The sequence below is a fragment of the Bufo bufo genome, chromosome 2 (assembly GCF_905171765.1).
Source record: "Bufo bufo chromosome 2, aBufBuf1.1, whole genome shotgun sequence".
Lineage (NCBI taxonomy): Eukaryota > Metazoa > Chordata > Amphibia > Anura > Bufonidae > Bufo > Bufo bufo.
In genome coordinates, this window is record NC_053390.1 from 579,127,248 (window position 1) to 579,155,126 (window position 27,879).

Consider the following 27,879-nt stretch of genomic DNA (forward strand, 5'->3'; position numbering starts at 1 on the left):
CTAGACCCAAGAGTAGATACCACAACTCCCTCCAGAGAGACCATTGGAGCTATTAATTCTCTCTTCCTGCAGGAAGACCTATATGATATCTGGAGAATACAGCATGGCTCTGAAAGAGACTACTCTTTCTTTTCCTCGGCTTGCCAATCATACTCCAGAATTGACATGTTCTTAACCAGCAGGTCAGTGATTGCAAACACGATCTCGTCATCCATACACACGATCACATGGTCAGATCACGCCCCGATTTCTTATTCCTGAAGGAATCCCATCTCTCCAAACCTTATTCTCCATGGAGAAATAACACGTATGTTATAGACCACCCTGAACTGTCTCAGGAGCTTAAATCTGAACTAACAGAATTCTTTCATATAAATGATGGATCAGTTAGTAACCCATCTATTCTATGGTGCGCCCACAAGGCGTTCATCAGAGGTGTCTTTATTAAAATAGGTAGCAGACTCCAGAGGGAACGTAAAGAAAAAATAAACAAGTTACTAAATGAGATAAAAAGAATAGAGACCCTTAACAAGTCTCAGTCTCCTCTACACACTCAGATAGTCTCAAATCATTGAGGTCCCAACTCTCTGCATGCCTCCTCCACAAATATGAATTTAGCTTAAAGAGAACACAGGCCAACTTTTATTCTCAGGATAACAAAGCGGGCCGTTTGTTGGCTAACCGTCTAAAGCAAAGAGCGGCTAAAGCTAAAATTCCCTATCTACTAGACCCTTCCTCTGGGAAGAAAATACTATCCCCAATGGGAATAGCAGATGCTTTTGGAGACTTTTATGCTTCCCTTTATAATTTAGCCCCCCAAGAACGAGTCTCACCACCAAAAGCAGACCTCATTGATGCCTTTTTAGATAAGTTAGGCCTAACACAACTGACTACTTGCCCCAATTACAAACTCTCAATGCCCCCATAACCACAGAAGAACTTAAAGCCATTATTAAAAAACTCCCCCCACATAAATCCCCAGGCCCAGACGGCCTATCAAACTCCTACTATAAAGCCTTTTTTGATCAGCTCTCTAGGCACATGTTGCTCTCCTTTCAATCTGGCAGAGAACTGGGATCCTTCCCCAAAGAGATGCTCGAAGCGTTAATAGTGACCATACCAAAACCTAACAAACTAACTGATGATCCAAAAAAATTTCCGCCCCATATCCCTCCTTAATACAGATATCAAAATTTTTGCCAGAATCCTGTCATCCAGATTGGCCCCCCTCATTCCTCTATTAGTGAACTCCGACCAGGTTGGTTTTGTCAAAGGCCGCCAGATACAGGAAAACTCTAGAAGGGTACTGAATCTTCTCTCCCATATCCAAAAAAGCAAGACCCCAGGCCCTTTTTGTCACGCTCGATGCGGAAAAAGCGTTCGACCGCATTTGCTGGTCTTTTTCTTTTGCGGTTTTGGCCAAAATGGGGATAGAAGGCCCTATCCTTGCCTCTATCCAAGCCCTGTATAAAGACCCATCTGCCAGAGTCTGGGTAAATGGATCTCTGTCTAAACCTTTTTCCATTTCCAATGGAACCAGACAGGGTTGCCCCTTCTCCCCCCTAATGTTTATTTTATCCATTGAACCCCCTCGCCCAAGCCCTAAGAATGGAGAAGAGAGTATCAGGCGTACAGATAGCCGACCGCGATCATAAATTGAGTTTGTACGCTGATGATGTAATACTCACGCTTACAGACCCTACATCCTCCCTGTCCTCAGCCCTAGACATTATCACTCACTTCGGCCAACTATCTTACTACAAGCTAAACTCTTCCAAATCCCAAGCCTTACCCATTAACTTGTCCCCCCAAACAGTTCAACATCTTCAAGAAAAATTCACTTTAGATTGGCAACCTAACCAAATTCAGTATCTAGGTATCAACCTTACCTCCTCAACCCATAGTCTTTTTCTAGCTAATTACCCCTCCTTGCTATCTAGCATTAAAAAAGACCTTGACCAGTACGATAAATTTGAAGTGTCTTGGATTGGTAGACTGGCCACTTTTCAAATGTTCGCATTACCTAAACTCCTTTATCTATTCAGGGTCCTACCCATCAAACTCCCTATATCATACTTCTCGCAATGCAATAAGGTACTAAACGCCTTCCTGTGGCATGGCAAAAAAGCCTAGAATTGCATCCAAAATCCTACACACCAGGAAACAAATGGGAGGCATTAGCCTACCAAATATCTATGACTACTATTTAGCGTCACAAATAAATCCCCTAGAGAGTTGGTGGAAATTAGACTTCTCCAAACAATGGACTCACATTGACTCCACAGAAGTGATAGGGGGCAACCTTAAAGCTATACTTATAGCCTCGTTATCCGAAAAGTTTATTAGTCCTAAACTATCCTTTCTTGCCTCCAATGCCCTAAGCTGCTGGATAAAATATCATACCCTCACTAACAAAGAGGTTCTTTCCAATACGAATCCAACCCCATTAGCGGTCCTTGACCATCTTATCCCTGATTTGGGTGTAGGAACATGGAGAAGATATGGCCTGACAGAAATCCCCCAACTTTATCAGAATGATAGCCTGAATTCCTTCGAATGTCTACACAGCATATATAAGGTTCCCAACACTGAATTTTACAAATACCTTAGAATCAGGGCACTTCCTAACTGAAAACCCCCACTTTACCATCCATCAACAGACAATTACTAGAGATATGGTCAATACCTACCCAAATCTCAAAAACCCTTCGCCCTATATATTCCCAGCTCAGTAATAAAGACAACTTCAATAAATCTACACCGTTGATATCATGGGAAAAAGATTTAAAATCTGAATTCTCTCCTCTGCAATGGAAAGCAGCGTTTAAATATATCTCAAAAAACATAACATGTGTAACACAATATGAATCATTTGTGAAGACTGCCTTAAGGTGGTATTTCACCCCTGAAAGGCTACACACTATTTATCCGTCGGTATCCCCAGGATGCTGGAGGAACTGTGGTAATAAAGGCACGTTATAGTAAGGCCTTTTTGGGTTGAAGTTTTTTCCCTAATCTCTCAACTCTCAAACATAGAGTCAACCCTGTGCTCCCCTTCCCCCTCCTTAGCATTATTGATGATAGATATCATGGATATACCTAGCTCACTCAGGGGTATAGTTTGTCATATCCTCCTCTCAGCCAAATTGGCTATCACCTCCAAATGGAAATCTCCACACCCGCCCACTATACTTGATGTCACACAAAGGGTTAACAAAACTTGTCTATATGAACAAATCATGGCCTCGGCATCCAATAACACAACCTGTAATACAAAGAAATATGAAAAAACATGGGGTATTTGGAAGTCTTCTAGATATATGCTCCCCCTCTGATCTCCTTAGCAAAATTTTAGATGACTACTCTTTACTCATGTATGTCCCTACACCCCCCCCCCCCTCCCCTCTCTTTTGGTACACTCTGAGGAATTGTAGAGCTTATGTTTTATTATTATTATTATTATTGTTGACTTTTCTATATTATTTCTGTATAATTTGTAAACTCATGTTTATCATCTATGCAGACCTGTGCTTTTCACTCCCTCTATAAGGGACTTATTTGTTCATCTACGACTGCGCTCACCTGCGTGTGTTGAACAGTTCTAGCTGTACTATATATACATTTACATATATGTACTTTTGTTCTTTTATTAATATACTTCAATAAAAAAAAAAAAAAATATTTTGACTCTAAAGAAAGCGGTACTCACATATAACAGTCATTCCATCTGTAATCCATACAGTCAAAAGACTGAAAGTATTCCAGTGAGGGGGATTTTTTTATTTAAAAAAGGCCAAGTTAGTTTATCTGGCGTTCAATATACTAGATACAGTTAGGCCTGCGTTTCATACATCTGGAATTAGCAAACTAATGTGCTGGGGTTGGGAAAACATATATGTACCCATACTAGAATCTGTCAAAGAAAGCGGTACTCACATATAACAGTCATTCCATCTGTAATCCATACAGTCAAAAGACTGAAAGTATTCCAGTGAGGGAATTTTTTTTATTTAAAAAAGGCCAAGTTAGTTTATCTGGCGTTCAATATACTAGATACAGTTAGGCCTGCGTTTCATACATCTGGAATTAGCAAACTAATGTGCTGGGGTTGGGAAAACATATATGTACCCATACTAGAATCTGTCAAAGAAAGCGGTACTCACATATAACAGTCATTCCATCTGTAATCCATACAGTCAAAAGACTGAAAGTATTCCAGTGAGGGAATTTTTTTTATTTAAAAAAAGGCCAAGTTAGTTTATCTGGCGTTCAATATACTAGATACAGTTAGGCCTGCGTTTCATACATCTGGAATTAGCAAACTAATGTGCTGGGGTTGGGAAAACATATATGTACCCATACTAGAATCTGTCAAAGAAAGCGGTACTCACATATAACAGTCATTCCATCTGTAATCCATACAGTCAAAAGACTGAAAGTATTCCAGTGAGGGAATTTTTTATTTATTTAAAAAAGGCCAAGTTAGTTTATCTGGCGTTCAATATACTAGATACAGTTAGGCCTGCGTTTCATACATCTGGAATTAGCAAACTAATGTGCTGGGGTTGGGAAAACATATATGTACCCATACTAGAATCTGTCAAAGAAAGCGGTACTCACATATAACAGTCATTCCATCTGTAATCCATACAGTCAAAAGACTGAAAGTATTCCAGTGAGGGGATTTTTTTTATTTAAAAAAAGGCCAAGTTAGTTTATCTGGCGTTCAATATACTAGATACAGTTAGGCCTGCGTTTCATACATCTGGAATTAGCAAACTAATGTGCTGGGGTTGGGAAAACATATATGTACCCATACTAGAATCTGTCAAAGAAAGCGGTACTCACATATAACAGTCATTCCATCTGTAATCCATACAGTCAAAAGACTGAAAGTATTCCAGTGAGGGAATTTTTTTTTTATTTAAAAAAGGCCAAGTTAGTTTATCTGGCGTTCAATATACTAGATACAGTTAGGCCTGCGTTTCATACATCTGGAATTAGCAAACTAATGTGCTGGGGTTGGGAAAACATATATGTACCCATACTAGAATCTGTCAAAGAAAGCGGTACTCACATATAACAGTCATTCCATCTGTAATCCATACAGTCAAAAGACTGAAAGTATTCCAGTGAGGGAATTTTTTTTTTATTTAAAAAAGGCCAAGTTAGTTTATCTGGCGTTCAATATACTAGATACAGTTAGGCCTGCGTTTCATACATCTGGAATTAGCAAACTAATGTGCTGGGGTTGGGAAAACATATATGTACCCATACTAGAATCTGTCAAAGAAAGCGGTACTCACATATAACAGTCATTCCATCTGTAATCCATACAGTCAAAAGACTAAAAGTATTCCAGTGAGGGGATTTTGCTTATAAAAAATAATATATTTCATTGTGGTGCGAGTTGAATCGCAACAATGAAGAAAAATACTATTAAGGGACGAGGACGCGGTCGTGGTGGTGTCCGTGGAGCCTCTGTTGCTGGTAGAGGACGTGGCCGTTCGGCCCCAGGCGCACACAGTAGGGAACGAACTCCCTCAACTAGCCGGCAGAATGTACCGCAATATCTCGTGGGGCCCAATGCCGCTCTTAGGATGGTAAGGCCTGAGCAGGTACAGGCATTAATCGATTGGGTGGCCGACAGTGCTTCCAGCACGTTCACCACATGGTCTTCCACCCAGTCTTCTGCGGAAAGCGCACAGGTGGCACCTGAAAACCAAGCCCATCAGTCTGTCACATCACCCCCAAGCATATCAGGGAAACGGTCTGAGCCACAAGTTATGCAGCAGTCTCTTCTTCTGTTTGAAGACTCTGCTTCCAGGGTTTCCCAGGGGCGTCCACCTAGCCCTTCCCCAGTGGAGGAAGACATACCATGCACTGACGCACAACCACTTATGTCTCCAGATGAAGAGGACATGGGAATACCACCACAGCAGAGTCACCGACTCTCTGATGATGACGAAACACAGGTGCCCACTGCCGCGTCTTTTTGCAGTGTGCAGACTGAACAGGAGGAGGTCAGGGAGGGAGACTGGGTGGAAGACGATGCAGAGGACGATGAGGTCTTAGACCCCACATGGACTGAAGGTCGTGGCGATGACTTTCACAGTTCAGAGGAAGAGGTAGTGGTGAGACCGAGACAACAGCGAAGCCAAAGAGGGAGCAGGGGGCCAAAGCAGACGAGCCGCCGCCCCCAGAGTTCGCCTGCTACTGGACATCGCCAACAGGGACCCAGCCCCACAAAGGCAGCTTCAAAGAGTTCCCTGGCATGGCACTTCTTTAAACAATGTCCTACCGACAAGACCCGAGTGACTTGCACGCTCTGCCATCAGAGCCTGAGGCGAGGCATTAACGTTCTGAACCTCAGCACAACCTGCATGACCAGGCATCTACATGCAAAGCATGAACTGCAGTGGGGTACACACCTTAAAAACCAGGCACTCGCTGAGGCTCCCCCTGCTCCCTCTACCGCTGCTGCCTCGGCTTCCGCCTCGAGAGGAATGTTGCCACCTGCCGAGCAGCAAACAGAGGATGTGCCACCGACACCACCACCACCGCCACCGTCAACTAGCGTCTCCACTATATCACACAGCAGCGTTCAGCTCTCAATATCTCAAACCTTAGAGAGGAAGCGCAAATTCCCCCCGAGTCACCCTCGAGCCCTTGGCCTGAACGCCAGCATTTCTAAACTGCTGGCCTTTGAAATGCTGTCATTCCGGCTGGTGGACACAGACAGCTTCAAACAGCTGATGGCCATGGCTGTCCCGCAGTATGTGGTTCCCAGCCGCCACTACTTCTCCAAGACAGCCGTGCCTTCCCTGCACATGCAAGTGTCTGATAAAATCAAGTGTGCACTGCGCAACGCCATTTGTGGCAAGGTCCACCTAACCACAGATACGTGGACCAGTAAGCACGGCCAGGGACGCTATATCTCACTAACTGCACACTGGATGAATGTAGTGGCGGCTGGGCCCCCGGCGGACAGTTCCTTGGCGCACGTCCTTCCGCCCCCTAGGATCGCAGGGCATCATTCTCTGCCTCCTGTAGCCTCCTCCTCCTACTCGGCTTCCTCCTCCACTGCTTCCACCAGCTCATCCGGTCAGCCACACACCTTCACCACCAACTTCAGCACAGCCCGGGGTAAACGTCAGCAGGCCATTCTGAAACTCATATGTTTGGGGGACAGGCCCCACAGCGCAAAGGAGTTGTGGCGGGGTATTGAACAACAGACCGACGAGTGGTTTCTGCCGGTGGGCCTCAAGCCAGGCCTGGTGGTATGCGATAATGGGCGAAATCTCGTGGCAGCTCTGGGACTAGCCGGTTTGACGCACATCCCTTGCCTGGCGCATGTGCTGAACTTGGTGGTGCAGAGGTTCATTCACCACTACCCCAACATGTCAGAGCTGCTGCATAAAGTGCGGGCCGTCTGTGCGCGCTTCCGCCGTTCACATCCTGCCGCTGCTCGCCTGTCTGCGCTACAGCGGAACTTCGGCCTTCCCGCTCACCGCCTCATATGCGACGTGCCCACCCGGTGGAACTCCACCTTGCACATGCTGGAGAGACTGTGCGAGCAGCAGCAGGCCATAGTGGAGTTTCAGCTGCAGCACGCTCGCGTCAGTCGTACTGCCGAACAGCACCACTTCAAACACCAATGATTGGGCCTCCATGCGAGACCTGTGTGCCCTGCTGCGCTGTTCGAGTACTCCACCAACATGGCCAGTGGCGATGACACTGTTATCAGCGTTACAATACCACTTCTATGTCTCCTTGAGAAAACACTTAGGGCAATGATGTTAGAGGAGGTGGCCCAGGTGGAGGAGGAGGAGGAGGATGAGGGCTCGTTTCTAACACTTTCGGGCCAGTCTGTTCGAAGTGGCTCAGAGGGAGGTTTGTTTAAGCAGCAGAGGACAGGTTCACAAGTCGCCAGCCAAGGCACTGTACTGGAGGACGAGGAGGATGAGGAGGAGGAGGTGGAGGGGGACGAGGATGACGCAAGTTCACAGCGGGGTGGCAGCCCAGGCCCATCACTGGTGCGTGGCTGGGGGGATACGGTGGACGATGACGATACGCCTCCCACAGAGGACAGCTTGTCCTTACCCATGGGTAGCCTGGCCCACATGAGCGAATATATGCTCCAATGCCTGCGCAACGACAGCAGAGTTGCCCACGTTTTAACGTGTGCAGACTACTGGGTGGCCACCCTGCTGGATCCCCGGTATAAAGACAATGTGCCCACTTTAATTCCTGAACTGGAGCGCGACCGTAAGATGCGCGAGTACAAGCGCACGCTGATAGAGGCGCTCTTGAGAGCATTCCCACATGTCACAGGGGAACAGGTGGAAGGTGAAGGCAGAGGAGTGGCAAGAGGTCGCCAACGCAGCTGTGTCACGGCCAGCTCATCTGAGGGCAGGGTTAGCATGGCAGAAATGTGGAAAAGTTTTGTCTCCACGCCACAGCTATCTGCACCGACACCTGATACGGAACGTGTTAGCAGGAGGCAGCATTTCACTAACATGGTTGAACAGTATGTCTGCACACCCCTCCACATCCTGACGGATGGTTCGGCCCCATTCAACTACTGGGTTTCGAAATTGTCCACGTGGCCAGAGTTAGCATGTTATGCCTTGGAGGTGCTTTCCTGCCCGGCGGCCAGCGTTTTATCTGAACGCGTATTCAGCACGGCAGGGGGGCGTCATTACTGACAAGCGCAGCCGCCTGTCCACAGCCAACGTGGACAAGCTGACCTTCATAAAGATGAACCAGGCATGGATCCCACAGGACCTGTCCCTCCCTTGTGCAGAGTAGTCCTTATTAACTGCCTAAAACATGTCTTGTTGTGCTACGGGCCACTTCTTTATTTGATACAAATTTTATGAAACCCACAGTTGAATGAAACTCTTCTCTGTCTGGGCGCCGGGGCCTAACCAGATGAAAGTGGCCGGTTAAACTAACGGGTGACATGAAGCCATAACCTCTGCCATGCTACCTCTGTCTTCTGTCTGGGTGCTGAGGCCTAAGTCAAATAAAGCGGTCTTCTGCTGTGCTGGGGGATATGAAGCTAATCTCTGACCTCTCTCCTCTGTCTGGGTCCAAAGGCCTAAATCACTGAAAGAGGCCTTCTCCTGTGGTGTGTGATATGATGCCAGAATATGTGCTGTGGGGCCTCTCTCCTCTTCCTGGGTGCAGGGTCAAATAAACTAAATTGTGGCCTACTCCTGTGGTGGTTGATATGATGCCTAAATCTCTGATGTGGAACCTCTCTCCTCTGTTTGGGTGAAGGGGTCAAAGTAACTAAATGGTGGCTTCTCCTGTGGTGGCTGATATGATGCCAGAATATGTGCTGTGGTGCCTCTCTCCTCTTCCTGGGTGCAGGGGTCAAAGTAACTAAATGGTGGCTTCTCCTGTGGTGGCTGATATGATGCCAGAATATGTGCTGTGGGGCCTCTCTCCTCTTCCTGGGTGCAGGGGTCAAAGTAACTCAATGGTGGCTTCTCCTGTGGTGGCTGATATGATGCCAGAATATGTGCTGTGGTGCCTCTCTCCTCTGTCTGGGTCCAAAGTCACTGAAAGGGGCCTTCTCCTGTGGTGTGTGATATGATGCCTGAATATGTTGCTGTGGTGCCTCTCTCCTCTTCCTGGGTGCGGGGGGTCAAAGTAACTCAATGGTGGCTTCTCCTGTGGTGGCTGATATGATGCCAGAATATGTGCTGTGGTGCCTCTCTCCTCTTCCTGGGTGCGGGGGTCAAAGTAACTCAATGGTGGCTTCTCCTGTGGTGGCTGATATGATGCCAGAATATGTGCTGTGGGGCCTCTCTCCTCTTCCTGGGTGCAGGGGTCAAAGTAACTCAATGGTGGCTTCTCCTGTGGTGGTTAGTATGATGCCAGAATATGTGCTGTGGGGCCTCTCTCCTCTTCCTGGGTGCAGGGGTCAAAGTAACTCAATGGTGGCTTCTCCTGTGGTGGCTGATATGATGCCAGAATATGTGCTGTGGTGCCTCTCTCCTCTTCCTGGGTGCGGGGGTCAAAGTAACTCAATGGTGGCTTCTCCTGTGGTGGCTGATATGATGCCAGAATATGTGCTGTGGGGCCTCTCTCCTCTTCCTGGGTGCAGGGGTCAAAGTAACTCAATGGTGGCTTCTCCTGTGGTGGTTAGTATGATGCCAGAATATGTGCTGTGGGGCCTCTCTCCTCTTCCTGGGTGCAGGGGTCAAAGTAACTCAATGGTGGCTTCTCCTGTGGTGGCTGATATGATGCCAGAATATGTGCTGTGGGGCCTCTCTCCTCTTCCTGGGTGCAGGGGTCAAAGTAACTCAATGGTGGCTTCTCCTGTGGTGGCTAATATGATGCCAGAATATGTGCTGTGGTGCCTCTCTCCTCTGTCTGGGTCCAAAGGCCTAAATCACTGAAAGAGGCCTTCTCCTGTGGTGTGTGATATGATGCCTGAATATGTGCTGTGGTGCCTCTCTCCTCTTCCTGGGTGCGGGGGTCAAAGTAACTCAATGGTGGCTTCTCCTGTGGTGGCTGATATGATGCCAGAATATGTGCTGTGGTGCCTCTCTCCTCTTCCTGGGTGCGGGGGTCAAAGTAACTCAATGGTGGCTTCTCCTGTGGTGGCTGATATGATGCCAGAATATGTGCTGTGGGGCCTCTCTCCTCTTCCTGGGTGCAGGGGTCAAAGTAACTCAATGGTGGCTTCTCCTGTGGTGGTTAGTATGATGCCAGAATATGTGCTGTGGGGCCTCTCTCCTCTTCCTGGGTGCAGGGGTCAAAGTAACTCAATGGTGGCTTCTCCTGTGGTGGCTGATATGATGCCAGAATATGTGCTGTGGTGCCTCTCTCCTCTTCCTGGGTGCGGGGGTCAAAGTAACTCAATGGTGGCTTCTCCTGTGGTGGCTGATATGATGCCAGAATATGTGCTGTGGGGCCTCTCTCCTCTTCCTGGGTGCAGGGGTCAAAGTAGCTCAATGGTGGCTTCTCCTGTGCTGATTGATATAAAGCTGATGGTTGTGCCATCTGACATGGTTGCCAGGGTCTGATTCAATGGGGGCCTACTCCTGTGGTGGGTGATCTAAATGCCTGATTCTCTGCTGTGAAACCTCTCTCCTCCGTCTGGGTGTAGGGGTCAAAGTCTTTCAAAGTCGCCTTCTCCTGTGCTGATTGATATGAAGCTGATGGTTGTGCCATCTGACATGGTTGCCGGGGTCCCATTAAATTGTGGCCTACTCCTGTGGTGGTTGATATGATGCCTGATTCTCTGATGTGGAACCTCTCTCCTCTGTTGGGTGAAGGGGTCAAAGTAACTAAATGGTGGCTTCTCCTGTGGTGGCTGATATGATGCCAGAATATGTGCTGTGGGGCCTCTCTCCTCTTCCTGGGTGCAGGGGTCAAAGTAACTCAATGGTGGCTTCTCCTGTGGTGGCTGATATGATGCCAGAATATGTGCTGTGGTGCCTCTCTCCTCTTCCTGGGTGCGGGGGTCAAAGTAACTCAATGGTGGCTTCTCCTGTGGTGGCTGATATGATGCCAGAATATGTGCTGTGGTGCCTCTCTCCTCTTCCTGGGTGCGGGGGTCAAAGTAACTCAATGGTGGCTTCTCCTGTGGTGGCTGATATGATGCCAGAATATGTGCTGTGGTGCCTCTCTCCTCTTCCTGGGTGCAGGGGTCAAAGTAACTAAATGGTGGCTTCTCCTGTGGTGGTTGATATGATGCCTGATTCTCTGCTGTGAAACCTCTCTCCTCCATCTGGGTGTAGGGGTCAAAGTCTTTCAAAGTCGCCTTCTCCTGTGCTGATTGATATAAAGCTGATGGTTGTGCCATCTGACATGGTTGCCAGGGTCTGATTCAATGGGGGCCTACTCCTGTGGTGGGTGATCTAAATGCCTGATTCTCTGCTGTGAAACCTCTCTCCTCCGTCTGGGTGTAGGGGTCAAAGTCTTTCAAAGTCGCCTTCTCCTGTGCTGATTGATATGAAGCTGATGGTTGTGCCATCTGACATGGTTGCCGGGGTCCCATTAAATTGGGGCCTACTCCTGTGGTGGGTGATCTAAATGCCTGATTCTCTGCTTTGAAACCTCTCTCCTCCGTCCGGGTGTAGGGGTCAAAGTCTGTCAAAGTCGCCTTCTCCTGTGCTGATTGATATAAAGCTTATGCTTGTGCCATCTGACATGGTTGCCGGGGTCTGATTCAATGGTGGCCTACTCCTGTGGTGGGTGATCTAAATGCCTGATTCTCTGCTGTGTAACCTCTCTCCTCCGTCTGGGTGTAGGGGTCAAAGTAACTAAATGGTGGCCTACTCCTGTGGTGGGTGATATGATGCCTGGTTCTCTGCTGTGGGACCTCCTCCTTTGTCTGGGTGCTGTGGTCAAAATAATAGTAAGTGACCTTCTCCATTGGTGGGTGACTTGAAGTCTGATTCTGTGCTATGGGACCTCACTCCAATTAATATTGTTTAATTTTTATTTATTTTATGTTAACTCATCATTTCCCTATCTACATTTGTTTGCAGGGGATTTAACTACATTTTGCTGCCTTTTGCAGCCCTCTAGCCCTTTCCGGGTGTGTTTTACAGCCTTTTTAGTGCCCAAAAGTTCGGGTCCCCATTGACTTCTATGGGGTTCGGGTTCGGGATGAAGTTCGGGTCGAGTTCGGATCCCGAACCCGAACATTTTTCGAAAGTTCGGCCGAACCCGAACATCCAGGTGTTCGCTCAACTCTACATTCTACTCCCATCTGAAATGTATGGAATTTTGTATGCCAACTAGATTTTAGCCACCAAAGGTTTTTTTTTGGCAAATGGACAAATGTGTCATAGTGTCTGTTAAAGACAACCTTCAACCCTCTCAGCATTAAGTAATTTCAATCCTAAATAAGACAAGATGAGTAAATGAGTGAGAAGGTGGTTTTGGATAGTGGGGAAATATATCATGAGGGTAATACTTGAGTCAGTTTTGCTTGAGTAGGCGTCAGCATACTTTTTGCCACATTTATAAAATGTCACGTTAATAAATTTGATAAATTAGTTTTATCCTTAAACATAACACTTTTGTCTAGAAAAGCTACTCCAGTTTTCCTACTCCTCCTACTGGAGATTGCTCAAGTCCAAAAAGTCGCCAAAAGCTCCATTTGCGACTTTTTAAAGCCAGACTTATAGAGTGAAGACAGTAATAAACTATACATCTTAATAAATAGTATTAGCTGTTTGTCAATCGAGACAGATTTCTGCACAGGTAAGCAGTGGTAACGATATCTATTTTCAGTAGGCACTCAATAAACGGCACCAGAGGCATCCAGAACGTAAAATTCTTAGTGCATAAGCTGTAACAATGCCCCCACCTACCATGTGATATTTGTAATACTATGACTTCTTATATGACAGTGGAGCATTACCAGGCACAAGTTTGGCTGTCACTTAAGCTCCCCCCCCCCCCCCCCCTCCTTCCTCATTGCACTTACAGTGTTGTTCTTGCAAAATGATACACAGATTGAATCTTAAAAATGCAAATCACTGCAAATCTCAAATTCTACTGAAGAAATGATATAAGAGATACATGGCTACTACAGTATTTGTTCAGAAATTTCATTGTTCTCCTAAATCCATAACTGATTTAATGAATGACTGTCCAATATGAGTATGCTGCATGTAGGAAAGCTATCAATCTAAGGCCTCATGCACACAACGACGGATCTGCAAAAAATACGGATGACGTCTGTGTGCATTCCGTATTTTGCGGAACAGAACAGCTGGCCCCTAATAAAACAGTTCTATCCTTGTCTGTAATGCAGACAATAATAGGACATGTTCTATTTTTTTGTGGAACGGACATACGGAAACGAAATGCACACACAGTACCTTCCGTTTTTTTGCAGACCCATTGAAATGAATGGTTACATAATGGACACGGAATGAAAATAAGTTTGTGTGCATGAGGCCTAAAAGTAAAGAATGGGGCTCTGCAGAATTTAGACAATGAATCTGGTTGTACAGGTGAAGTTAGACAAACAAACACCTAGCAATATGCTATTAACCCCTTCAAGGACCAGGCCATTTTTTGCAAATCTGACATGTGTCACTTTGTGGTGATAACTTTAAAATGCTTTTACTTATCCAAGCTATTCTGGGATTCTTTTCTTGCCACATATTGTACTTCATGACAGTGGTAAATTTGAGTCAAAATATTTCATTTTTATTTTTGAAAAATTGCAAATTTACCAAAAATTTGGAAAAATTCACAATTTTCTAAATTTCTATTTCTCTGCTTTTAAGGCCTCATGCACATGACCGTTGTGTGCATCCGTGGCCGTTGTGCCGTTTTCCGTTTTTTTTCGCGGACCCATTGACTTTCAATGGGTCCGTGGAAAAAACGGAAAATGCACCGTTTGGCAGCCGCATCCGTGAGCCGTGTTTCCTGGCCGTGAAAAAAATATGACCTGTCCTATTTTTTTCACGGCCAACGGTTCACGGACCCATTCAAGTCAATGGGTCCGTGAAAGAACACGGATGCACACAAGATTGGCATCCGTGTCCGTGATCCGTGGCCGTAGGTTAGTTTTTATACAGACGGATCCGAAGATCCGTCTGCATAAAAGCTTTTTCAAAGCTGAGTTTTCACTTCGTGAAAACTCAGAACCGACAGTATATTCTAACACAGAAGCGTTCCCATGGTGATGGGGACGCTTCTAGTTAGAATACACTACAAACTGTGTACAAGACTGCCCCCTGCTGCCTGGCAGCACCCGATCTCTTACAGGGGGCCGTGATCAGCACAATAAACCCCTTCATTGTGCTGATCACGGCCCCCTGTAAGAGATCAGGGCTGCCAGGCAGCAGGGGGCAGACCCTCCCCCCCCTCCCCAGTTTGAATATCATTGGTGGCCAGTGCGGCCCCCCCCCTCCCTCTATTGTAATAATTCGTTGGTGGCACAGTGTGCGCCCCCCCCTCCCTCCCTCTATTGTAATAATTCGTTGGTGGCACAGTGTGCGCCCCCCATCGGCCCCCCCTCCCTCTATAGCATTAACAACATTGGGGGCCAGTGTGCGGCCTCCCATCTCCCCCCCCCCCCCCATCATTGGTGGCAGCGGTGTTCCGATCGGAGTCCCAGTTTAATCGCTGGGGCTCCGATCGGTAACCATGGCAACCGGGACGCTACTACAGTCCTGGTTGCCATGGTTACTTAGCAATAGTACAATAGTAGAAGATTCATACTTACCTGCTGCTGGCTGCTGCTGCGATGTTCGTGTCCGGCCGGGAGCTCCACCTACTGGTAAGTGACAGGTCTGTGCGGCGCATTGCTAAATGAACTGTCACTTACTAGTAGGAGGAGCTCCCGGCCGGACATGAACCTCGCAGCTCCCAGGTAAGTATGAATCTTTTACTATTGTACTATTGCTAGTAACCCGCTGCCACCAATGATCGGGGGGGGGGAGATGGGAGGCCGCACACTGGCCACCAATGTTGTTAATGCTATAGAGGGAGGGGGGGCCAATGGGGGGCGCACACTGTGCCACCAACGATTTATTACAATAGAGGGAGGAAGGGGGGGCCGCACACTGTGCCACCAACGAATTATTACAATAGAGGGAGGAAGGGGGGGCCGCACACTGTGCCACCAACGAATTATTACAATAGAGGGAGGAAGGGGGGGGGGGACGCACTGGCCACCAATGATATTCAAACTGGGGAGGGGGGGGTCTGCCCCCTGCTGCCTGGCAGCCCTGATCTCTTACAGGGGGATATGATAGTACAATTAACCCCTTCAGGTGCGGCACTTAAGGGGTTAATTGTGCTGATCACGGCCCCCTGTAAGAGATCGGATGCTACTAGGCAGCAGGGGGCAGTCATGTACACAGTTTGTAGTATATTCTAACTAGAAGCGTCCCCATCACCATGGGAACGCCTCTGTGTTAGAATATACTGTCGGAAATGAGGTTTCACGATCTAACTCATATCCGACAGTATATTCTAACATAGAGGCGTTCCCATGGTGATGGGGAAGCTTCAAGTTAAAATATACCATCGGATTGGAGAAAACTCTGATCTGATGGTATAAAAGGGACTCCAGACTTTACATTGAAAGTCAATGGGGACGGATCCGTTTGAAATGGCACCATATTGTGTCAACGTCAAAAACGGATCCGTCCCCATTGACTTGCATTGTAATTCAGGACGGATCCGTTTGGCTCCGCACGGCCAGGCGGACACCAAAACGACTTTTTTTTCATGTCCGTGGATCCTCCAAAAATCAAGGAAGACCCACGGACGAAAAAACGGTCACGGATCACGGGAAAACGGAACCCCGTTTTGCGGACCGCAAAAAAATACGGTCGTGTGCATGAGGCCTAAAACAGATAGTGATACCTCCTAAAATAGTTATTACTTTACATTATCCATATGTCTATTTCATGTTTGAATCATTTTGTAAATGACATTTTCTTTTCTTGGGACGTTAGAAGGCTTAGAAGTTTAGAAGCAAATCTTAAAATTTGTAAGGAAATTTCCAAAACCCAATTTTTAAGGACCAGTTCAGGTCTGCAGGGCCGGTGCAAGGATTATTGCATACACAAGCGAAGCTACATTTCTCCCCCTCCATGTCACATCACCCCCTTTGTGTCACATTTCTCCCCCCCATGTCACATTTCAACCCCCTCCATGGCACATTTATCCCCCCCATGTCACATCATCCCCCCAACATGGCACATTTCCCCCCTCTATTAATGTTGTGTAAAAAATTATGCTCCTCACCTGGGCCTGTTCCCGTCTGCAGCAGCTCCCCTTCTCCTCTGTGTCCTGGTATCTTCTCTCTGTGCTCCCGACAAGACTTTTAGGAACTTTCCCACTCAGACAATCAGTGGCTGCAGCTGTGTCATGTGTCAGAACAGTGATTGGCTCAGCGGGAAATCACTGCCCTGACACGTGACACAGCTGCGGCCACTGATTGGCAGAGTGGGAAAGGTCCTCAAACAACTTGTCAGGATTCGGGAGCCCAGAGAGAAGATATAAGGACCACCACACAGAGGAGAACAGCCGCAGGAGGCCGGCGGCATGCAAGTGATTAATGGAAAAAAAAAAAACTTTTCATTTCTCCCCCCTTCTCAGCGCCCTAAGGCGGCCGCTTGGTCTGCCTTATTATAGCACCGGGCCTGCAGGTCTGTAGTCACTTTGTGGGGCTTACATAATAGAAACCACTCATAAATGTCCCCATTTTAGAAACTACACCCCTCAAGGTATTCAAAACTAAATTTTACAAACTTTATTAACCCTTTAGGTGTTACACAAGAATTAAACAAAAATGTAGATGAAATTTCAGAATGTCACTTTTTTGGCATATTTTCCATTTTAAGCAATTTTTTCCAGCAACCAAGCAAGGGTTAACAGCCAAACAAAACTCAATATTTATTACCCTGATTCTTTAGTTTACAGAAACACCCCATATGTGGTCTTAAACTGCAGTAAGGGCACACGGTAAGGCGCAGAAGGAAAGGAACGCCATATGGTTTTTGGAAGGCTGGGATAATTTTAAGTTGCCATGTCACATTTAAAGACCCATATTCTGAAAGATATATATTTTATAATTTATTTGGGCGACTGTCTTATGTAGGGGCTCATTTTTTTCAGTATAAGATGACGGTTTAATTGGTACTATTTTAGGGTGCATATGACTTTTTGATCGCTTGGTATTACACTTTTTGTGATGTAAGGTGACAAAAATGGCTTTTTTGACACAGTTTTTATTTTTATTTTTTTAGTGTTCACCTGAGGGGTTAGGTCAAGTGATATTTTTATACAGCAGGTTGTTACGGACGCGGCAATGCCCAATATGTATACTTTTTTATATTTATTTAAGTTTTACACAATAGCAGCATTTTTTAAACAAAAAAATCATGTTTTAGTGTCTCCATATTCTAATAGCCATAGTTTTTATATTTTTTTGGGGGATTGTCTTATGTAGGGTCCCATTTTTTGTGGGATGAGATGATGGTTTGATTGGTAGGATTTTGGTGTGCATATAACTTTTTGATCGCCACTTTTTGTGATGTAAGGTGAAAATAAATGGCTTTTTTTACACAGTTTTTTTTTTTTTTTTACAGTGTTCACCTGAGGGGTTAGTTCATGTGATATTTTTATACAACAGGTTGTTACGTATGCAGCAATACCTAATATGTATACTTTTTTTTATTTATTTAAGTTTTACACAATAAAAGCATTTTTTAAACCAAAATAAAAATCATGTTTTAGTGTCTCCATATTCTGAAAGCCATAATTTTTTTTATATTTTGGACAAATATCTTAGGTAGGGAATTATTTTTGCGGGATGAGATGATGGTTTGATTGGTACCATTTTGGGGTGCGTACGACTTTTTGAAAGCTTGGTATTACACTTTTTCTGATGAAAGGTGACAAAAAAAAGGCTTTTTTTTAACCGTTTTTATAAAAAAAATAATTATGGTGTTCACCTGAGGGGTTAGGTCATGTGATATTTTATTAGACCAGGTTGTTACAGACACGGCGATACCTAATATGTCAACTTTTTTATTTTTTTCACTTTTAACACAATAAAAGCATTTTTGAAACAAAAAAATCATGTTTTAGTGTCTCCATATTATAAGAGCCATGGTTTTAAAATTTTTGCCCAATTGTTTACTGTAGGGGCTCATTTATTGTGGGATAAGGTGACGGTTTTATTGATGCTATTTTGGGGGTCATATACCTTTTTGATTGCTTGGTGTTGCACTTTTTGTGATGTAAGGTGACACAAAAATTATTGTTTTAGCACAGTTTTAATTGTATTTTTTCTACGGCGTTCAGGTAAGGGGGTGGATCATGTGATATTTTTGTAAAGCCAGTCGCTATGGACGCGGCATTACCCAATATGTCTGGATTTCTTTTTTTTTTCTTTCTGGGCCTGGAAAAGAGTCACGGCCACCTGAGAAGAGTCATGGTTATTAATAAATTCCTTCTCTCCCTGCCCACCTGCTGATGATTGACAGTCTGCTACCTAGTTTTCTCCCTTTCTGTCTAGAAGAGAACTGCCAATCATCAGCAGATGGGTGAGAGAGCAGGAGATTATGAATAACCATGACTCTTCGCAAGTAGATTTGACTCTTTTCAAGGCTTGTGCTAAATGACACACCGCCTAAATCAGCATTTCTGTCACTATTTTATGCTGCCCACAGTGAGGTCAGCATAAAGTTGATGACAGGTTCCCTTTAAGTTACGTCCACCGGGGCTGTACATGTACGGCGAGGATCCTTAAGGGGTTAAAATTCTCTGGAGGACAAGACGGTTTTCTGACCTCCAGTTTTTAACCACAAATGATCTGGTGTCAATTCAGAGATGTACTGTATGACCATTGTCTGAAATGTCTTGGGAATGGGTTCTAATTCTCAAAAAACCACTTCCCCAAACATTTTCATTTCTCCTTCCCATTGCAGGAGAAAGGTGCATAATAGAAATTGTAGTGAATGTAATCTTTTTACCAGTGACTGTAATTGTGAGTTATGCACTCCCTTCTGTGTCATGTAACCATCCGACACTCTGACTTTCCAAATGACTTAGGGCTCTTTCACACCTGCGTTATTGTCTTCCGGCATAGAGTTCCGTCGTCGGGGCTCTATGCCGGAAGAATCCTGATCAGGATTATCCTAATGCATTCTGAATGGAGAGTAATCCGTTCAGGATGCATCAGGATGTCTTCAGTTCCGGTACGGAACGTTTGTTGGCCGGAGAAAATACCGCAGCATGCTGCGCTTTTTGCTCCGGCCAAAAATCCGGAACACTTGCCGCAAGGCCGGATCCGGAATTAATGCCCATTGAAAGGCATTGATCCGGATCCGGCCTTAAGCTAAACGTCGTTTCGGCGCATTGCCGGAGCCGACATTTAGCTTTTTCAGAGTGGTTACCATGGCTGCCGGGACGCTAAAGTCCTGACAGCCATGGTAAGTGTAGCGGGGAGCGGGGGAGCAGTGTACTTACCGTCCGTGCGGCTCCCGGGGCGCTCCAGAGTGACGTCAGGGCGCCCCAAGCGCATGGATCACGTGATCGCATGGATCACGTCATCCATGCGCATGGGGCGCTCTGACGTCATTCTGGAGCGCCCCGGGAGCCGCACGGACTGTAAGTATACCGCTCCCCCGCTCCCCGCTCCTACTATGGCAACCAGGACTTTAATAGCGTCCTGGGTGCCATAGTAACACTGAACGCATTTGGAAGACGGTTCCGTCTTCAAATGCTTTCAGTACACTTGCGTTTTTCCGGATCCGGCAGGCACCTCCGGCAACGGAAGTGCATGCCGGATCCCAACAACGCAAGTGTGAAAGAGGCCTTAGCATCTTACAGCATGTGTCAATGTCAATTCATTCACATGGAATTGACATTGAGGATCTCATAGGAATGAGCTGAGAAACTGACTTCCTGTCCACACATAAGACACAGTGTCAGATGGAGAGTCAGAGTATCTGTCACATGACACTGCTGAGGACCAGAAGGAAGCTAATAGGTCACAAATACAGCCACCAGTAAGATTACCTTCACTAAAATGCACATGATATTCCTCCCTAATAAGCCAAAGAATAACATTTTTGTGAGATTCTAATCCTTTTTCTAATATCATATCTACCGTTAAGTTCTGTGCAGCCACAAATTCCTCTATGCTTATAAGTTGTTACTCTTATAATGTTATGATCGCGGCCCATACCTGCCACTGCCCCACTTCTTATAGCTTGCTCTTCTCTGCCACCCGCAGTGGGTCCAGCAGCTGGCATTCAATGTGCCTGCTGGCCGCTTCCCCGCTCCTCTATTGGAGGATGTGGATTGCGCTCTCCTATCAGGTCTTTTTCCTTAGGGTTCATAAGTGCATTCCTTGACTCTTAAAGGGCCAGCACTTGCACCCTTAATCTTCCCTATCCTTTCACAGGTCACTTCTGAGTATTTAAGGTGCCCTTCCCTAGTGCTGGGTGTCAGAGCTGTAGGCTTCCTAGTTCGGTAGTTACCAGTGAAGGTGTGCTTTTCTGACCGCCTGCCAGTGTACAGCAATCTGCCTATTTTACCAACTCTGATCCTCTACTGATTGTCTTGACCTTATCCTGTTTCTTGTATTTATCCATTGCTGTCTGCCCTGACCTTGGACTAGTCTCTCATATACACAGAAACTCCACCTGCCCTGACCAACCTGTGACCTAACTAGGAATATTGCCTAACTCCTTTGTGCTTCACACTGGTGTCTCTGACCCCTGTGGGTAAGCTGCCAACCACACTGGGACTATTCCAAGAGATAAGGACCAGGTGGCTCCCCTGCAGCAAAGGCCAGATCCCTTAATAAAAGTTAAATGTTGAAAACGATGAGACGACCAGCATAACACCCTTAAGGATAGCCCAAAGCCAAACCGGTTAGTTGGCACAGTGGGTCCATCTCCATTACCCATTACAGGTAAACTGTTAACAAAAAGTATTCACAGGTAAGCTCCCCCCACAGAAATACCTATTGCATATGATTAAGTGAATATTTACTAAGTAAACTATTTCAATATCATCCAACAGGGAAAGCACATTAGACAGAACCAGTTGAACAAACAAACATCTGGTGAACGATTGTTTTACAGAACCGGCCATACACATTCTAGTCCATATTGGCTGTTACAGTTGTACAAAATGTATTTGCTAAGCATCTCTAATTTATTAGCATAGCATTTTGCAATATACCTTTGTACTTTATTTGGTTTGTAGAGTGCTGTTGCACTATGTGTTGTTCTATATATGAAACTACTATATGTAGCTTCAGCCATAGCGATGTGCACCTACGTACTGGGATGTGCTGACCCCCCTTTTTTGTTTTGTAGTTCAAACTGACCATACAGTGGCGGAAATAATTATTTGACCCCTCACTGATTTTGTAAGTTTGTCCAATGACAAAGAAATGAAAAGTCTCAGAACAGTATCATTTCAATGGTAGGTTTATTGTAACAGTGGCAGATAGCACATCAAAAGGAAAATCGAAAAAATAACTTTAAATAAAAGATAGCAACTGATTTGCATTTCATTGAGTGAAATAAGTATTTGAACCCTCTAACAAAAAAAGACTTAATACTTGGTGGAAAAACCCTTGTTTGCAAGCACAGAGGTCAAACGTTTCTTGTAATTGATGACCAAGTTTGCGCACATTTTAGGAGGAATGTTGGTCCACTCCTCTTTGCAGATCATCTCTAAATCCCTAAGGTTTCGAGGCTGTCTCTGTGCAACTCTGAGCTTGAGCTCCCTCCATAGGTTTTCGATTGGATTAAGGTCCGGAGACTGACTAGGCCACTCCATGACCTTAATGTGCTTCTTCTTGAGCCACTCCTTTGTTGCCTTTGCTGTATGTTTTGGGTCATTGTCGTGCTGGAACACCCATCCACGACCCATTTTCAGTTTCCTGGCAGAGGGAAGGAGGTTGTCGCTCAGGATTTCACGATACATGGCTCCGTCCATTTTCCCGTTTATGCGAATAAGTTGTCCTGTGCCCTTAGCAGAAAAACACCCCCAAAGCAAAATGTTTCCACCCCCATGCTTGACGGTGGGGACGGTGTTTTGGGGGTCATAGGCAGCATTTTTCTTCCTCCAAACACAGCGAGTTGAGTTAATGCCAAAGAGCTCTATTTTGGTCTCATCAGACCACAGCACCTTCTCCCAGTCACTCTCTGAATCATTCAGGTGTTCATTGGCAAACTTCAGACGGGCCTGCACATGTGCCTTCCTGAGCAAGGGGACCTTGCGAGCCCTGCAGGATTTTAATCCATTGCGGTGTAATGTGTTTCCAATGGTTTTCTTGGTGACTGTGGTCCCTGCTAATTTGAGGTCATTAACTAACTCCTCCCGTGTAGTTCTAGGATGCTTTTTCACCTTTCTCAGAACCATTGACACCCCACGAGGTGAGATCTTGCGTGGAGCCCCAGAGCGAGGTCGATTGATGGTCATTTTGTGCTCCTTCCATTTTCGAACAATCGCACCAACAGTTGTCACCTTCTCTCCCAGCTTCTTGCTAATGGTTTTGTAGCCCATTCCAGCCTTGTGCAGGTCTACAATTTTGTCTCTGACATCCTTGGACAGCTCTTTGGTCTTTCCCATGTTGGAGAGTTTGGAGTCTGCTTGATTGATTGATTCTGTGGACAGGTGTCTTTTATACAGGTGACTAGTTAAGACAGGTGTCCTTAATGAGGGTGACTAATTGAGTAGAAGTGTCTAACCACTCTGTGGGAGCCAGAACTCTTAATGGTTGGTAGGGGTTCAAATACTTATTTCACTCAATGAAATGCAAATCAGTTGCTATCTTTTATTTAAAGTTATTTTTTCGATTTTCCTTTTGATGTGCTATCTGCCACTGTTACAATAAACCTACCATTGAAATGATACTGTTCTGAGACTTTTCATTTCTTTGTCATTGGACAAACTTACAAAATCAGTGAGGGGTCAAATAATTATTTCCGCCACTGTATATGTTCAATACAACCAGCTAATGGACAAAAAGATATTTTTTTGGGGGAAATTCTTTCAAAGATCTTTCGTTCAAGAATTATCTTTTTTGTTCGAAAGACCTTTTGTCCTACTATTGTACAAAACACGAAATGCTGCCAACTTTTTTTTAGATGATAATGGTCTATTATCAGTTGGCTAAAACAATCACTAATTGTTAAATTTCACCCAATGTACGTACAATATGTTCAAGTTAGTTGAAATTGTTCATTTTGATCAACTTTAGTCTAATGTGTATGGCTCCTTTGATCTTCCAACCATCGGTTCTAGTATACTTACCTTTTAATACTGAATAATTCCTGGTAAGCACATTACACCACTTTCAATATTTTTAGCGAATGTTACATAAAAGCCCATTTCTAATTGAAAACTAAAAATGCAGCTTTGACTAGAGACTTGACTATATCATTTACCACAATCTAAAGTACATGTCACCAGACATTCTCCATTCTTGGGTCAGTGTGGCTGGGATATTTCACTCATTATCTTTATGAATGATAACTGATACTTTGAATGGCAAAAAAACATTTCACACACTTCTCATGATGCAAAATTTGTTCAGTTTTATTGATCATGTGAAATGAAATATTCTATTTATCCAGATGCTCTATAATCATAATACACCAAACTGCTGGAAGAAGCATATATTTTATTTGCACCAACATTATTTCACATGATCAATAACACTGAATAAACTTTATGTCAAATGACAGTTGCCTTGAATGTCTGTTTAGGTGGGTAAGTACTCAGAAGCTGTAGCATATCCAAATCATTCTTTGGAGCCCATCGACTAGCCCATCAAGAGAAGTAATAAAAGTGATCAATGTGTGCAACCCCTAAATATTATCCAATCTTCGTGAAATTTGGCAAATATATCTTTTACATCACTGAGACTCGGGACATCAGCAAAGTCATATAAAAATATCATCTTTGGAGAAATGAAACACCTGAATACTCACCCCTTGCATTGGTTGTTTGTGTTCTAGACTTTTTAACTTGGTGAAAAAGTTCACAAAATATCGATGCATTTTCTTCTCCGAGACAATGTATTATGTCTAACAACTTTCTAACTTGTTTTCTGGGGCCTCCTTCATAGGCAACGTCTTCATAATCATCCCTTGACAGTAACTGCTGTTGTAGCGCACGATCAAGAATGGAGTCAATATAATATTCCAGTTCATTCACCAGTTGTGCTCGGTGTGATTGCAGAAACAAAAGTGAAGGTGAGCTGGAAAAGCATAAAATGGATATACCATAAAATCATTAAATAAGTTAAAGTCCCATTATCTTTATAACATCTTTACACCATATCATTGTATTTCTTTCTCCTCTGCCCAACATAATATCACATATGACACCTTCATAGATTGCTGTCACCAAAGTATATTGATATATTTGTTTTGTCTTTTAATTTTTTTTTAATGGTGGACCACTGTAAGAATAGATAGTATATGTTCTTTTATCGATATCCCTACATGTGATAGACATGGCAGGTCCATGTGACTGACCCTAAAATTATGTGCACAACAGTAACTCGAGGCAACATATTCTTTCCCAGAAATTATTTTCTTTGTAATAGGCAGTGGGACTTGTCACACTTTTTGACAGAATAAACAAAAAGACTTCATAAATTCACAGAAATAAAAGTGTCATCATCAGTGAGCAGAAAAAGAGGAAATGTAATATTGTTAGGAGGATATCAAACAGGCTTTAAAGGTTCTATCACAGTCTGTGACTGTAATCCTTTACAGTCTTTTAGGCTAAAGTGAACAATTATTTTTTACCACTAGATAGGCACTTTGTATATGCTTGTTACTATATCTCTCATACGGTTGTAATGTATTGTCTAGGAATTAAAAAGTAAAAATATATTTTTCCCAGAACCTGTAGCATGCTTCCAGTGGTTTGTTGATAGGCCAAGTAAACAGGAACTTTGCAGAATGCAGAAGTGCTTGCTAAACCTGGCTATAAATATAATCGCAGTATACACGGATAACATATTAACAGATGTTTCCTTATTACTTGTTTTATCTGCTAGTTACAGTTTAACAAACGGTATTCACTACATTTTAGTGAAAATATCTCACGCTATAAAACAGGTACCATAGTTCTTCCTTTCGTAAATTGAGCTGAGCCACGTGGTCAATCACGTGTGTTGGTTAGTGAGCTATCCTATAGATGACCCTTTATTACGCACATATTAAAACAGAGCAAAGTCCAAATCTGACAATGATTGTGAGTCAATTAGAGAGGAGAATTAAGTTCCTGGAAGGTGTCATGGACTACTCTACTAACTATGTAGTCCCAGCTTTTCATGCCACAGAAAACATGATAAATATTGGTAGCAAATTAAACCCATATGCTTCAGTTTATTCTCTTGTCACTGAACGACCCCTATTTCTCAACTTAACTACTCCTCTTTTTTACTTCCATTGAAAGGTGTACTCCCATTTTATAAAGTGATGGCATATGGTTAGGATATACCATTACTTTATGATCAGTGGGAGTCCGACTTCAGGGATCATTGACGATCTTAAGAATGAAAGGGTCGTAGCACTGATATAGTAATGTGTCTTCATCACAAATTTTCCCCTGTACATCAGTGCGCCCCTTCACCCAGATCTGCATAAAAATAACATCACACTCCTATTTATAGGGGTTTTCTCACTTCATCAGATACCATTTATTATGTAGAAAAAAGTTAATAGAAGCTACTTACTTTGTTGACTGGATTCATTTTTCCATCACAATATACACTGCTCGTTTCCATGGTTATAACCACCCTGCAATCCAGCAGTGGTGGACATGCTTGCACACTATCGGAGAAAACACTAGCCCATGTGCAATTCCACGTCCTGGCCACCAGAGAGGCCAGCACTTTTTTCTATAGTGTGCAAGCACGATCACCACTGATGGATTGTGGGGGGGTTGTAACCATGGGAACGAGCAGTGTATAATGTAATGGAAAAATAAATCAAGCCAGCAAATGAGGCAATATGGATAATCACACTACATTAGTAAGTGCCTTGTATTAACTTCCTCTACATAATAAATACCACTTGCTGACGTGAGACAACCCCTTTAAGTGAATGGGGCTGGCTGTAGTTCCCTGAACAGCCCGGTGACCAGGTGATGTGCAGGGAAATCTTAGAAGGTAGCACACTGCACCTCCTACATGCTTGTCGAGGTCTCAGAGGTTGGATCCCTACTGATCGTAAAGTGAAGGTAAATCCTAGTGATGTGTCATTACTTGATATAATGGGAATAACAGAAATGCCTTTGAAATTCATGACATTTTTGTCACCTTACCTTCTGTTCTGCCAGATGTTCAAAATAGTGTCACCCTCTTCAGTGGTCATCAGCTTCTCACCCATGTATGGTCTTGTATAGGAGCTAGTCATTTATCATCTTCCTGTTGGTGCTGCTATACTCTTGTAAGATCATGAAGTGTTGAAAAAAATCCATCGTCCTGTCTAGAGATTTAGGAAAAACAGAGATTTCAAGACTGGAATTTCTCTTTCTTCTGTGTCACTGCTTATTCCAGAGTGTGCGACCTGCTCACTCACAGTTCCTATTCAGTAGACACACCCAGATCCGGCAGATGACAGCTCAGCCTACATTGGAATATACAGCAGGGAATCAACAAGGCTATTCCCTAAGCAGTGCCAGTGGTTTCCCTGGCCTTGTTTCACGTTTCCCCTGTGACGGAGCTAACAAACTGACACACTTACCATTTCAGCCTGCTCTTGAGAAAGCACGACAGGAGCATGTGGCTGTATCGCCCTTAGAGGAATATGCTCTCAGTCTGCTTTGTGAAATAGAGCAGAGTAAATACTTGGCAGCATGTGAGTCATGGACTGAAGACTGCAGATGTGGAAAACTACTGCTATCTGCTATGTGCTAATCGAGACCATGCACCTTACTGTACTAAAGGAGTTTACTGAAGGAGCAGAAATAGAGCAAAAATCCCCTGCTATGAAAAGTGTTACTAAGCAAACTCTTTCACTTTATCAGGTGACTACAGACAGCAAAGACCAGTACAGCGCCACTTGATTAATATTACCGTACACGGCCCATTTCTCATGTAATTATGTAGTTTGTGACTCAGATCGACATGGAAAGATAGGTCGACAGAAGTTACACAGTAAGTACTGTGTAATGAAGTCAGGCGGCACAGCGTACTGGTTGAGGGGTGCTCGGTTTGTGTGGAGGTAATCCCAAAATCAGAAGAATGAAAGAAAACCGGCACTCCCAAAAATCTTTGCTGGTGATAGATTTATTGGTCACTCATATGACGCGCAGCGTTTCGGCACTCACAGGTGCCTTTTTCAAATAAGAAGTGAGCAGCAGTATGAGTGGAAGAACATGCAA

At 44.5% G+C, this 27,879-nt stretch overlaps 1 protein-coding gene and 1 long non-coding RNA gene across 2 annotated transcripts in view; both read right to left on the reverse strand.

Annotated features, from left to right (window-relative positions):
* Positions 1–27,286, reverse strand: part of LOC120990976 (NLR family CARD domain-containing protein 3-like) — a 111,332-nt gene extending 84,046 nt beyond the window's left edge. Inside the window, 2 exon segments of the mRNA XM_040419867.1 lie at positions 24,468–24,736; positions 26,818–27,286. Of these exon segments, the coding sequence (XP_040275801.1) occupies positions 24,468–24,736; positions 26,818–26,909 (361 nt within the window). The 5' untranslated portion in view covers positions 26,910–27,286.
* On the reverse strand, positions 264–2,593 carry LOC120989856. The gene is made up of 3 exons (XR_005776331.1): positions 2,434–2,593; positions 1,899–1,905; positions 264–274 (listed from the first exon to the last, which is right to left on the reverse strand). It is a non-coding gene; the product is annotated as an uncharacterized LOC120989856 (long non-coding RNA).
* Positions 27,287–27,879: the final 593 nt, after the last annotated feature.